Here is a 12,584-nt window from a genome sequence, read left to right on the forward strand (position 1 = left end):
TAGTCACTACTCTCTGGGAATCCTTAACTATGATGTCATCAATTAATATCTCCATTTACTCAATACCAAATCTAGAGTAGCCTGCTCCCTGGTTGGTTCCACAACATACCGTTCCAAGAAACAATCTTTAAGACATTCAGTGAACTCTGCCTCCAGGCTAGCTTTGACAGTTTGATTTTTTCCAATCCATATGCATGTAAACATCACCAATGATTGTTGTCGTACCTTTCTTGCAAGCCTGTGATACTTCCTGGTTTATACTGCGCCCTGCAGCGGAACTGTTGTTTGGGGACTCGTACAAAACTGTACCAAGTACTACTTCCCTTTTGCTATTTCTTATTTCTATCCACATCTTGATCTCCTGTGCATGTGTTATTTCTCATTACAACACTGATCCCTTCCTTCACCAGCAAAAACTACACCATCTCATTTGCCTTTCAGTCAATCTTTGCAAAATACTGAGTGCTCTTGGATATTCAGTTCTGAAACCATGTCTCAGTAATTGCGACCAAATTGTAACTTTTTTTGTTTTTTAGTGCCATTAACTCATTTAGTTTTGCTTTTAAATGCTTCATCCATTTAGATACAAATCTTTTAAATTTGTTTAAATTTCCTTACCTTTTTATTATTCCTTGGTGAATAAAGCCATTCAGCTGTTCTGTCCCTTTTTTTTTATTGTCTGGTATCCATCTGCCACATCACTAACCTGCGCTCTGACTTCCTCCTTTTAATTTGGAATTTCTAATCTACACCCCCTCCGTCCCTCCCCCTGCAATTATTTTAAAGCCTGCTTGCAGCCCTAGCTATGCAATTCACTAGGACTCTAGTTTCAGCACAATTCAGATGAAGACTGTACCATCTGAGCAGGTCCTATCTTTCCCAGTACTGGTGCCAATGCCCCATGAATTCAAACCCATTTATTCCATGACAGTCTTTTAAGCCATGTGTTTACCTGCATAATCTTATGATCCTATGCCAATTAGCTTGTGGCTCAGCTAGTAATTACCTTTTTTGGTGCTGCTTTTTAATTTAGCTGCTAGCTGTTCATACTCCCTTAGCGAAACCTCTGGTCTGGTTTTATCTGTCATTCATACCTACGTGGACCACGACAACTGGATCTTTACCCTCCCACTCCAAGTTACTGTGTAGCCAGATGAGCTATCCTGAACCTGAGCACCAGGTAGGCAACATAACCTTTGGGACTCTCGATCCTGGTCACAGAGGACCGTCTCTATACCCCTAACTAAATTATCCCCAGTTACAACTACATTTCTCTTCTGTCTCCAACGTGAATGGCACTCTGCACCATGGTGCTATGGTCAGTTGACTCATGCTTCCTGTAGTCACCATTCCCAACCCCACAGGGAGCAAGACTCTTGAACCTGTTGGACAAGGGTTCAGACTCGTGTAACTCTACCACCTGGATCCTTGTACCTGCCTCATTCTCTCAGCCATGCCTTCCTATCCCTGACCACTGGCTAAATTCACGGTAGTCCGTTTAAGGGGTGTGACTGTTTTCTGAAACATAGCATCAAGGTAGCGCTCTTCCCCCTCCCTGATTATGTTACAATGTTTGAAGATCAGATTCTAGCTCACCAGCCCTGAACCAGAGTTTTTTGAGCAGCCAACATTTACAACAAATGTGGTCCAGTGGGAACCTCTTTGGGGGCCTACTAGCTCCCACGTCATGTAGGAATAACACATCTCCTGACCCTCCATCCTTTATTTAACTAGTTTTTAATTTGGTTTATTTCAATTTAACTTTTTTTAATATCTCTTAAAACTTGCGTTCAAGATGCAATAATATCAGCCATTTAATAGATTCACTTTAACACAGATTCAAATTTAGCAGATTCCCTATTTAGTCAATCAAATCACAGCCTTCCTGTAATGTCACTTTTCAGTCCCACTCACCACCCCAGGCTACCCTTGGGTTGTTGGAGGTGATTATAAGAGGGTTTATGGACATTGAGAGGCAGGGACTGATGAGGGATGGTTTTATGCAAGGAAAATTGTCTCAAACTTGATTGACTTTTGAACAGGTTATGCAAATTTTACTTGGATTTTAGTAAAGCCTTTGATAAGACTCCGCGTGGTAGAATAACTAACACAGTTAGGTCACACAGGATTCAGGGTGAGTGTGACGTTTGGATATACAATTGGCTTAACAGAAGGAGAAAAGAATAATGCTGGAGGGCTGTTTTTCGGACTGGGGCCTGTGATCAGCACTGTTCCACAGGGATTGGTTCTGGGTCCTCTTTTGTTTGTCATTGATAAAAATGATTTGGATGAAAATATAGAAGGCACGGTTAGTAAGTTTGTGGTAGACACCAAGATTGGTGGCACAGTCGACAGTGATGAAGGTTTTCTAAAATTACAGTGGGATTTTGACCAAATGAGTTAATGGGCTGAAAAATGGCAGATGGACTTCAATCTGGATAAATACAAGGTGTTGCATTTTAGTGCAACAAACGAGGGGTGGGGCTTATACAATTAATGGTGGGGCCTTGAGAAGTGTTGTAGAACAGAGGAGCCTAGGGGTGCAGATACATAATTCTTTGAAGATTGCACCACACATCGACAGGGTGGCTAAAAGGCATTTGACGTGCTTACCCTCATTGCTCAGTCCTTTGAATACAGGATTTGGAAAGTCATGTTGAGGTTGTACATGACATTGGTGAGGCCTCTTCTGGAATACTGTGTCCTGTTCTGGTCAGCCAGTTATGGAAGGATATTAAATCAGCCAGACAGGGTTCAGAAGAGATTTACCGGGACGTTGTTGGGTAAGGAAGGGTTGAATTACAAAGAAGGGCTGGGTAGACTGCGATTTATTTTAACTAGCGCATTGGAGGTTGAGAGGTGACCTGAAACTAATTTATAAAATAGAGAGGTATAGATAGTGTGGATGATAGTTGTTTATTTGCTCTGATGGGAAATTTCAAGACAAGGGGACACATTCTCAAGGGGAGAGGAGAGGGATTTAAAAAGAAAGCATGAGGCTTTTTTAAAAAAACACAGAGGATGGCTCATGTTGTGAAATGAACTTCTTGAGGAAGGTGGTGGATGCATGTACAATTAGTGTTTAAAAGACATTTGGATGGATGGGCCAGAGCAGGCAGGGGGACTATTTTAGTTTGGCATTATGTTCAGCATGGACTGGCTGGACCAAAAAGTGTTTGTGTGTTTTTGTTTGTTTTTGAACATTTGACTCTAGCTTTACTTCCATTTGGGACTTTGCTAAAGGCCTTACAGACATCTGTGTAAAACAAAACCACTGCACTACGTTCATCAATATATTTCATCACGTTTTCAAAAACTTCCATTAGCTTGTCACATAGGACCTCCCTTTAACAAATCCATGCTGACTAACTTTAATCAAAACCTGCCTTTTCACATGTTGAGTAATGTTGTCCCTCAGAATTTTTTCCAACAACTTCTCTCCTTGACATCAGACTAACTGGTCTGCAATTGCCTGGCCTTTCCCTTCTGCCGTTTTAAACAAAGGAACCACAGAAGCTATGCACTTCACCACCTGTGGCTAGTGAGGTACTGAATAGATCTGCCCAGGGCCCTGGCAGTCTCCTCCCTTGCCTCAATGCAAACTGGAATATATCTCATCAGGCCCTGGAGATTTATGCAACTTTGATCTTTTTCTAAATTTAAAAAAAACAAAATTATTCCTTATTAATCTTAATACATTGTGCACTCTTCTGTTCCCAACTGAAACCCCCGGCTACAATGTCCTTCTCTGAGAAACATATCAGATAGTAGGGTTTATAAGAGGTCCGCTCTCTCTCAGCTCTTGGACAAAGCATCATCTAAATGAAGGTACCGTGGCACTCTTAGCTAATACTCCTCACTTGAATTTCAAGAAGAATGTATTCCTGACTAAAGTTCCACAGAGAAAGCACAGGTCCGGAAGACATACCCTGGCTGTAATTTTCAGGGATAAACTTCTAATTTTTTAAAAAAATTTTAGTTTATATGAGTGACACTTTATATTTATAAGAACAGCATACCATTGGAATTTTGTTTTATTTGGGAATAGTTAGCCATTCGAGGGGAATTGTTTGGTTTGTTAATAGTTCAGTTAATCTGTTCACAGTTTGAGTTAGATAAATTGTTATTTGTTGATTTATAGTGAGTGTTGGAAGTTTATTTCATTTTAATCACTCCAGTATAACAGATTGGGGGGGTGAGAGGCAGGTTATGCCACTTTTCACCCTTATTTTAGCAGATTATAAGGAGAAACCAGCCTTGCTGGGTGTTTCAGTTTTAGTTATCAGCGATGGGGCCGGCCTCCAATTTATAACAGTATGCTTGAGAAGTATTTGTTTAGGTCCTACCCCTTCTCCGGGCTGTATGCATATGTTGCTCCTTGGTATCTCATAGTTCCTGCTCTTTCCCCGGTGATCCTTTTACTCTTTTTTTATACTATTTACAAATCCTTGGGATTTCCTTGATCTTTTGCCTTCCTAATTTCATTTTGTAGGCAATCCCTTCTGTCAACTTTTGATGGGCCTCCCCTGTTTTTAATGTACTGTACCTGATGTATGCTTTCTTTGTCTTTATCAAATTCACAATATCTCTTGAATCCAGGGTTCCCTGGACTTGCTGCCTTTGCCCTTCATTCTTACGGGATATTGCTGGCTCTGAATTCTCACTATACTACTTACAAAAGACACCCACTTTTCAATCTAGACTTAATTCAATGTAACTGCTGCCAATTTACATTTGCCAGATTCTGTCTGATGTTATTAAAATTGGCCTTCTCCCAGTTTGGACATGTAACTTGGAAACTATCCTAATCCCTTTCCATAATGATTTTGAACCTTAGAATGATATAGTCGTTCTCCCCATTAATTGTAATTCACCAACTCTCCACCCATTATGACGAGCTTCATTCCTTAGGATTAGATCTAGCACTGCCCTGTGTCTAGCAGGGCTATTGACATAGTGGCTCAAAAAGCTCTCTTGGATGCAATTTCAAAAATTCCACCTGTCTAATCTTTTCACATCAAGGCAATCCTAGTTAACGTTAGCAAAATTGAAATCCCGTCCAACTATAGACCCTGTTTATCTCTCACTTTGTGATTTGTCTACGCATCTGCTCCTCTAGTATCTGACTGTTGGGAAACTTGTAGTACAATCCCAGCAATGTAGTGGCCCCTTTTTCTTTAACTATAAGCTCTACTGCGATGCCTTCATTTGAAGAGCCCAATGATATCCTCCCTCATTACTGTAGTGATGATCTCCTTTCTCAATAATGCAATGTCCACACCTCTTAATTCTGCACACCGGAATGTTGAGCTACCAGTCCCGTCCATCCTTTGAACCATATTTCGGTGATTGCAACAATATTGTGTTCCCAACGGCTGATAATGCTGTTAAGTTCATCCACCCTAGAAGTACAACTCCTTTGTATTAAAATAATTACAATTTGGTTTTCTGGATCTCTGAGCCTTATCCTGCCATGTCGTCTTTGCCTACTGGGCCATTCTAGTATTCCTTCTGTTATTGGTTGGACTTTGTTTCCAACTTAACATCTACTGTGCCCTATCCCAATGCTAAGTTTAACACCTCTACAATAACACTAACAAATCTCCCAGCAAGGATATTGGACCTTCTCCAGATAAGGTCCAACCTGTCCATATTGTACAGGCCCCACCTAACCCAGGATGTGTCCCAATGATGCAAAAATCCTAAACCCTTTATCCTGCATCATCCTTACAGTCACTTGTTCATCTGACCTATCTTCATATTCTTCTACTCTAGTGGCACTGGAAGTAATCTGGAGATTGGTTTTTGTAATCTTAATCTATTGCCTGTCTCTCTCAATTTCTAGAACATAGGACATAGAACACTACAGCGCAGTACAGGCCCTTCGGCCCTTGATGTTGCACCAACCTGTGAAACCAAACTGAAGCCCGTCTAACCTACACTGTTCCATTATTATCCATATGTTTATCCAATGGCTATTTAAGTGCCCTTAATGTTGGTGAGTCTACTACTGTTGCAGGCAGGGCATTCCACGCCCTTACTACTCTGAGTAAAGAACGTACCTTTGACATCTGTCCTATATCTATCACCCCTCAATTTAAAGCTATGTCCCATCGTGCTAGCCATCTCCATCCAAGTGAAAAAAGGCTTTCACTGTCCACCCTATCTAATCCACTGATCATCTTTGTATGTCTCTATCAGGGCACCTCTTAACCTTCCTCTCAAGAAAATAGCCTCAGGTCCCTCAGCCTTTCCTTGTAAGACCCTTCCCTCCATACCAGGCAATATCCTGGTAAATCTCCTCTGCACCCTTTCCAGTGCTTCCACATCCTTCCTATAATGCGGTGACTAGAACTGTACGCAATAGTCCAAGTGTGGCTGCACCAGAATTTTGTACAGCTGCAACATGACCTCATGGTTCTGAAACTCAATCCGTCTACCAATAAAACATAACACACTGTATGCCTTGTTAACAGCACTATCAACCTGGGTGTCAATGCCCTCATCCAGGTCACTTATAAAAATGACAAACAGCAGTGGCCCCAAAATAGATCCTTGCGGTACACCACTAGTAACTGAACTCCAGGATGAACATTTCCCATCAACCATCACTCTCCGTCATCTTCCAATTAGCCAATATTTGATCCATACTGCTAAGTCACCTGTTCTATGCAGGAACTTTTATTTTACCCATGTCACTGGTACTGACATGTAACGTGACTGCTGGCCTTTACCCTTCCCATTTCAGAGTACCGTGCAGTCACTGAGAGACATCCCTGATCCTGGCTGTATGGATGCAGCATACTGTTTGAGAGTCTCGTTTGCTGCCGCAGAACTGCTTGTCAGTTTCTCTTAGAATTGAGTCTTCTGTCACTAACATGTTCCCATTCTGTGTTTCCTCCCTTGGTGTGCAGCAGAGCCAACTATGGTGCCACAAACTGGCTGTTGCTGCTTTCCCCTAAGGCCATCCTTCCCCTCCCACAAATGTATCCATCACGATGTATCTGTTTGAGAGGGGAGTGGCCACAGAGGATACATGCAATGCCTACCCACAGTTACTAGTCTTCCTGATGTAGCACAATGCTTTTCTGCCTGTGTAGCCTCTATTTGTGTGACAAGCGTCCTGCATGTGCTCTCAATTATTTGCACGAGTTGGATACGCCATAGTGAGTCCACCGATTCCACGCAGCAAATCAGGAGCTGTAGCTGAACATAGTTGCCACATTCATGGTAACCATGGAAGAGCATTCTGTGGTACCATGAGGAATTTCAATATGCAGTTGAAATTTTTAGATAATGTGGGACTGGGCAGTGAGTGTAAATCAGCAAGTAAATGAACCATAGGTGCATGTGACTTGGTGCAGAACAGTGTCTGAACAGCAGCTTTTTCGATGAAGATCAGTTAGAGCATTAGCATGCTTAAGTGCCGATGGCCATGGAGCTGAAAAAGTACAACGGGTCAAGGAGCAGGTAAGTCAACATGTCGGCCTATTGTGCTTTTCCAGCTCTACATTTATTGACTCAAGCTTCCAGCATCTCCAGTCCTTACTGTCTTTAATTCCAATAGGATTGAGGCTTAAAGAAATGTTGAAGCATTGGGTGTATTTTTTGATTATAGTATGGAAGATGTTTTTAGGTTTTAAAATATGGAGTTTGAAAGTTGATTTGGGATTGAAGGAGGCCCACAGTTTTTAACTGCTTAATTATAAATAGTTGCTGAGAAGAGGAATGGAATTAGTGGGGAGGACGTGGCTCATTGGCAGGGTCAAAAAGTGATGACTGCAGTGAGCTGCAAGTTTAATTAGAGGAGCTTGTGGCCCTTCCAGGACTGGACAAGCAATTCAACTGACAGTCGAAAGGTTGGCAAGTAGAGCTGGGTTCATCAGTGTACAGGCACAAACTGATCCCATCTAATTGGATGACGTTGCCAATGGCAGAATTGCCAATGAGACTTTGCACGGTATTGAGAATAGGTCCTTGGCAGCCCCCAGAGGTAAAATCAGAAAAGCTGCATGCTTGAGTTACAAATGCGTAAATTTTTAAAAAAATGAAATGGGGGTAATCTCACTACAGTGGAGGAGGAGGGGGAACTGGGGAGGAGGTGAATTCTGTGCTTTAACCCCTCCCAAGGCTGTGGGGAAAGCTGAGAAGCACAAAGGAGGGATGTTGCATTGTGATCATTACTGCATAGAATACAGTCAGTATCGGTACTTCACTTCAGTGCTGTAGAAACCTGATTGATTGGAGAGAATCACTTTGGAATTTAAGAAAAATGGACCCAGGCATGTTGGTGTTTCTGAAATTTGAGGTTTAACATGAAAAAGATTTTGTAGTTGAGGTAGTAGTTTTATGGTTAATTTTAGGTGGAGCTAAGCAAATAATCGAACACGATGCCTGAACTGATAGGACTTAATATGCCAAAAAATTTTCTTCAGAGTTTCTTGTTGCCTTCTATGTATGCCTATGAACAAGATGGAGTATGTTTAATATATTCTTGTTGTGGTTTTTTTTGACATCTTTTAAAATTTGATTAAATTAAACCAAGGAACTGTTTGAAATCCACTAATTGATGTTCTTGTGATCTTTAACAGAGCATTAAATGAAATGTGGAAATGTCAAAATATGCTGAGGCATCATGTACGTGACTTGCTTGATCTGCACAAACAACAAAAAGTAAGCATGATGTTTTTCTGCTTGTTTGCTTGTAATGAGATGTAAGTACAATGGCCCCAGCAATGTGAGATGACAGTGATTTTTTTTTTCTTGATTTATATACTGAAGGCAAATGACGACAGTTATGGTTTATTCTATTGGTGTATGGATTCCAGGGTGTTGAGACTGAGCCATGGATGTAAAATGTGACTTGGATAAATCTGCAACCTTTACCCTAACTCAATGCAGTGCCAGCTCCATCTTCAATGAAAATGGACATGCTCTGAGTTAGGCTTGCCTGTGGGCTATAAACTTGGATATTTCTACATCTGATCAGCCTTGAGAGTTCGAGAAAGATGACCATGTAAGATGGTGGGAGTTATGTACAGTTATGACTACTCAAAATTCTCACCTTTGCGTCTTGGTGTCTTGCAGTTGCGACTACAACAAAATCCCTCACTTGTTTGTTGGATGTTACTAAAATACTGGGTCTTAAATTTCTAAGAGGCTCCCCTCTTTAGACATGTTATTCCCACTTATTTTTGTTTAAAGCCTCTCAATGCAATTTTTTTAGCTGTTTTTGTCTGTTGCTGCTTGTAGCATGTTTATACATGTAGGATCAATTCCTTTTCTTTCTTTGTGTTTTTGCATTAGGGCCATCTTCATGTCATTGTAAAATTAGATGTAGTGCAGATTGATATTCTGATTGTCTGAAATCATTCTTGCTAAGGCACAAGCAGGGTAAGATTTGAGGAGGATTCATTGATGCTTCAATGATTTGGATGAATAGAGTGGACATAATGTGAATAAATGTGAAGTTAACTACTTTGATAGCAAATATAGCAATTTGGATGATTATTTGAACAGTGATCAGTTGGAAAGTTGGAAGCCGCAATGGAACTTGGGTGTCCTTTATACACCAGTTGCTGAACTTGCAGGTGCAGTGAAAAAGGCAAATAGTATGTTGGCCTTCGTAGCGAGAGGATTTGAGTACAGGAGCAGAGATATATCTTGCTGCAGTTGTACAGTGCCTTGGTGAGACCACAGCTGGAATACGTGGTCTTATCTGAGGAAGAATACTCTGATTATGGAGGGTGTGCACCACAGGTTCACCAGACTGAATCCCAGGATGGCTGGAATGTTGTATGAAGAGAGACTGGATTGATGAGGACTACAGTCACTGACATTGAGAAGAAAGACAGTGTATCCCCTAGAAAATTTATGATGTTTTAATGGGACGAGACTAGGTAAGTGCTGGAAGGATGTTCCCATTGATTGGGAGCCCAGAACCAGGTGTTAGTGTAAGAATACAGGCTGGGCTTGATCAGAAATGTCTTCACCCAGAGTGGTGAGCCTATGGAATTCTCTGCTGCAGAAACTGGTTGAGGTAAAAACATTGAACGTTATCACGAAGAAGTTAAATGTAGTTAGGGCTAAAGGGATCAACAGGACACTGAGTTGGGGATCAGACGTAAGCTCCATTGATGTAGCAGGTTCAAAGCTGAATGGCCAAATTCTGGTCCTGCTCTGTTTTCCAGAACCCCTCCGTTCCAAAGAGGAGCCATTCTGAACTCGACACAAGCTGTTAATGCTCCACAGAAGCTACCAGAGGAAGCTGCTGTGGTCTCCCTCAAAACTTAGCTTTTGTTGATGAAATGGGTGTATTCAAAATTTCTCCTAATTTTTTGTGCGAATTTCAAAATGTTTATTGCCACAAAAGTTGGATGTCTCAACTTTGTTCATAGTGTATTTAAAATCAATTGGTATCATTTTTAGATTTCTCTACTTACTTTCACTGCCACTGTGTTTGGCTGAGTTTACTTGTAGACTTGATGACTGTAGTTTGAAACTTGCAGTTAATGTGTCTGTTATAAATAAGCCTGACGGTGCCTCCAAATGTGCATGTGGTTGCTACAATTCATAGAAGCTACACAGGCTTTCAAGCACCTACCAGCAATTTTGAAAACCTCTGATTATGTGGTACCTACACAAGTTCATGACAGATGTCTATTCGTAAACTGTAACCTAAACCTCTATCTACTGTAAGATAACAAAATGTGAGGCTGGATGAACACAGCAGGCCAAGCAGCATCTCAGGAGCACAAAAGCTGACGTTTTGGGCCTAGACCCTTCATCAGAGAGGGGGATGGGGAGAGGGAACTGGAATAAATAGGGAGAGAGGGGGAGGCGGACCAAAGATGGAGAGTAAAGAAGATGGGTGGAGAGAGTATAGGTAGGGAGGGGATAGGTCAGTCCAGGGAAGACGGACAGGTCAAGGAGGTGGGATGAGGTTAGTAGGTAGCTGGGGGTGCGGCTTGGGGTGGGAGGAAGGGATGGGTGAGAGGAAGAACCGGTTAGGGAGGCAGAGACAGGTTGGACTGGTTTTGGGATGCAGTGGGTGGGGGGGGGGGGGGAAGAGCTGGGCTGGTTGTGTGGTGCAGTGGGGAGAGGGGACGAACTGGGCTGGTTTAGGGATGCAGTAGGGGAAGGGGAGATTTTGAAACTGGTGAAGTCCACATTGATACCATATGGCTGCAGGGTTCCCAGGCGGAATATGAGTTGCTGTTCCTGCAACTTTCGGGTGGCATCATTGTGGCAGTGCAGGAGGCTGCGGAAGAGGGACTGTTCCACGTAACCTACAAAGAGGCAGGCATAGCTGGGGCCCATGTGGGTGCCCATGGCCACCCCCTTAGTCTGTAGGAAGTGGGAGGAGTCAAAAGAGAGAAGTTGTTGAGTGTGAGGACGAGTTCAGCTAGGTGGATGAGAGTGTCGGTGGAGGGGGACTGGTCGGGCCTGCGGGACAGGAGGAAGCGAAGGGCCTTGAGGCCATCTCCATGAGGAATGCAGGTGTACAGGGACTGGACGTCCATGGTGAATATGAGGTGTTGGGGGCCAGGGAATTGGAAGTCCTGGAGGAGGTGGAGTGCGTGGGTGGTGTCACGGACGTAGGTGGGGAGTTCCTGGACCAAAGGGGAGAAAATGGAGTCCAGATAGGTGGAGATGAGTTCAGTGCGGCAGGAGCAGGCTGAGACGATGGGTCGACCAGGGCAGGCAGGTTTGTGGATTTTGGGAAGGAGATAGAAACGGGCCGTGTGGGGTTGGGGAACAATGAGGTTGGAGGCTGTGGGTGGGAGGTCCCCTGAGGTGATGAGGTTGTGAATGGTGTTGGAGATGATGGTTTGGTGCTTGGGTGTGGGTTCATGATCGAGGAGGCGGTAGGAGGTGGTGTCGGAGAGTTGGCGTCTGGCCTCGGCGATGTAGAGGTCAGTGCGCCATACTACCACTGCGCCACCCTTGTCTGCGGGTTTGATGGTGAGGTTGGGGTTGGAGCGGAGGGCTGCCCGTTCTGCGGGGGAGAGGTTGGAGTGGGTGAGGGGGTGGAGAGGTTGAGGCGGTTAATGTCTCGACGGCAGTTGGAGATGAAGGGATCGAGGGAGGGTGGGAGGCCTGGGGGTGGTGTCCAGGAGGAGGACTTGTGTTGGAAGCGGGTGAAGGGGTCAGTGGAAGGAGGGTTAGGTTCCCGGTTGAAGAAGTAGGCATGGAGGCGAAGACGGCGGAAAAACTGCTCTATGTCCAACCGTGACTGGTATTCATTGATGTGTGGTTGTAGGGGGACAAAGGTGAGCCCCTTACTAAGGACTGACCGTTCGTCCTCAGTCAGTGGGAGGTCTGGGGGGATGGTGAAGATGCGGCAGGGCTCAGTGTGGCTGTCTCCTCTGGGGTTGCTGGCTGTGGAGGCGGTGGGCGGGGTTCCGTCGGCGGTGGGCGGGGTTCCGTCGGCGTCAAAGCCTCTATCTACTGTCTTGTCTTTTGAGTTGCAACTGGAGGTTAATGATATTGCAAATTCTATGCCAGTGATCCACTGCTCAACCTAGAAACATAAACCTAAAACTTTTATGTACTAAATAAATAACACAAATTCTGGACAAAGT

At 43.5% G+C, this 12,584-nt stretch overlaps 1 protein-coding gene across 4 annotated transcripts in view; it reads left to right on the plus strand.

Moving 5' to 3' along the window:
- The window catches only part of LOC125453351 (sister chromatid cohesion protein PDS5 homolog B), a 228,211-nt gene that overhangs the window by 115,269 nt on the left and 100,358 nt on the right, over positions 1 to 12,584 (plus strand). For all 4 annotated transcript variants that reach the window (XM_048532792.1, XM_048532796.2, XM_048532793.2 and 1 more), the window contains exon 14: positions 8,592 to 8,673. In XM_048532792.1, the coding sequence (XP_048388749.1) occupies positions 8,592 to 8,673 (82 nt within the window). The remainder of the gene's footprint in view (positions 1 to 8,591; positions 8,674 to 12,584) is intronic.

This window comes from Stegostoma tigrinum, chromosome 6, assembly GCF_030684315.1.
Source record: "Stegostoma tigrinum isolate sSteTig4 chromosome 6, sSteTig4.hap1, whole genome shotgun sequence".
In the NCBI taxonomy this organism is placed as follows: Eukaryota; Metazoa; Chordata; class Chondrichthyes; order Orectolobiformes; family Stegostomatidae; genus Stegostoma; species Stegostoma tigrinum.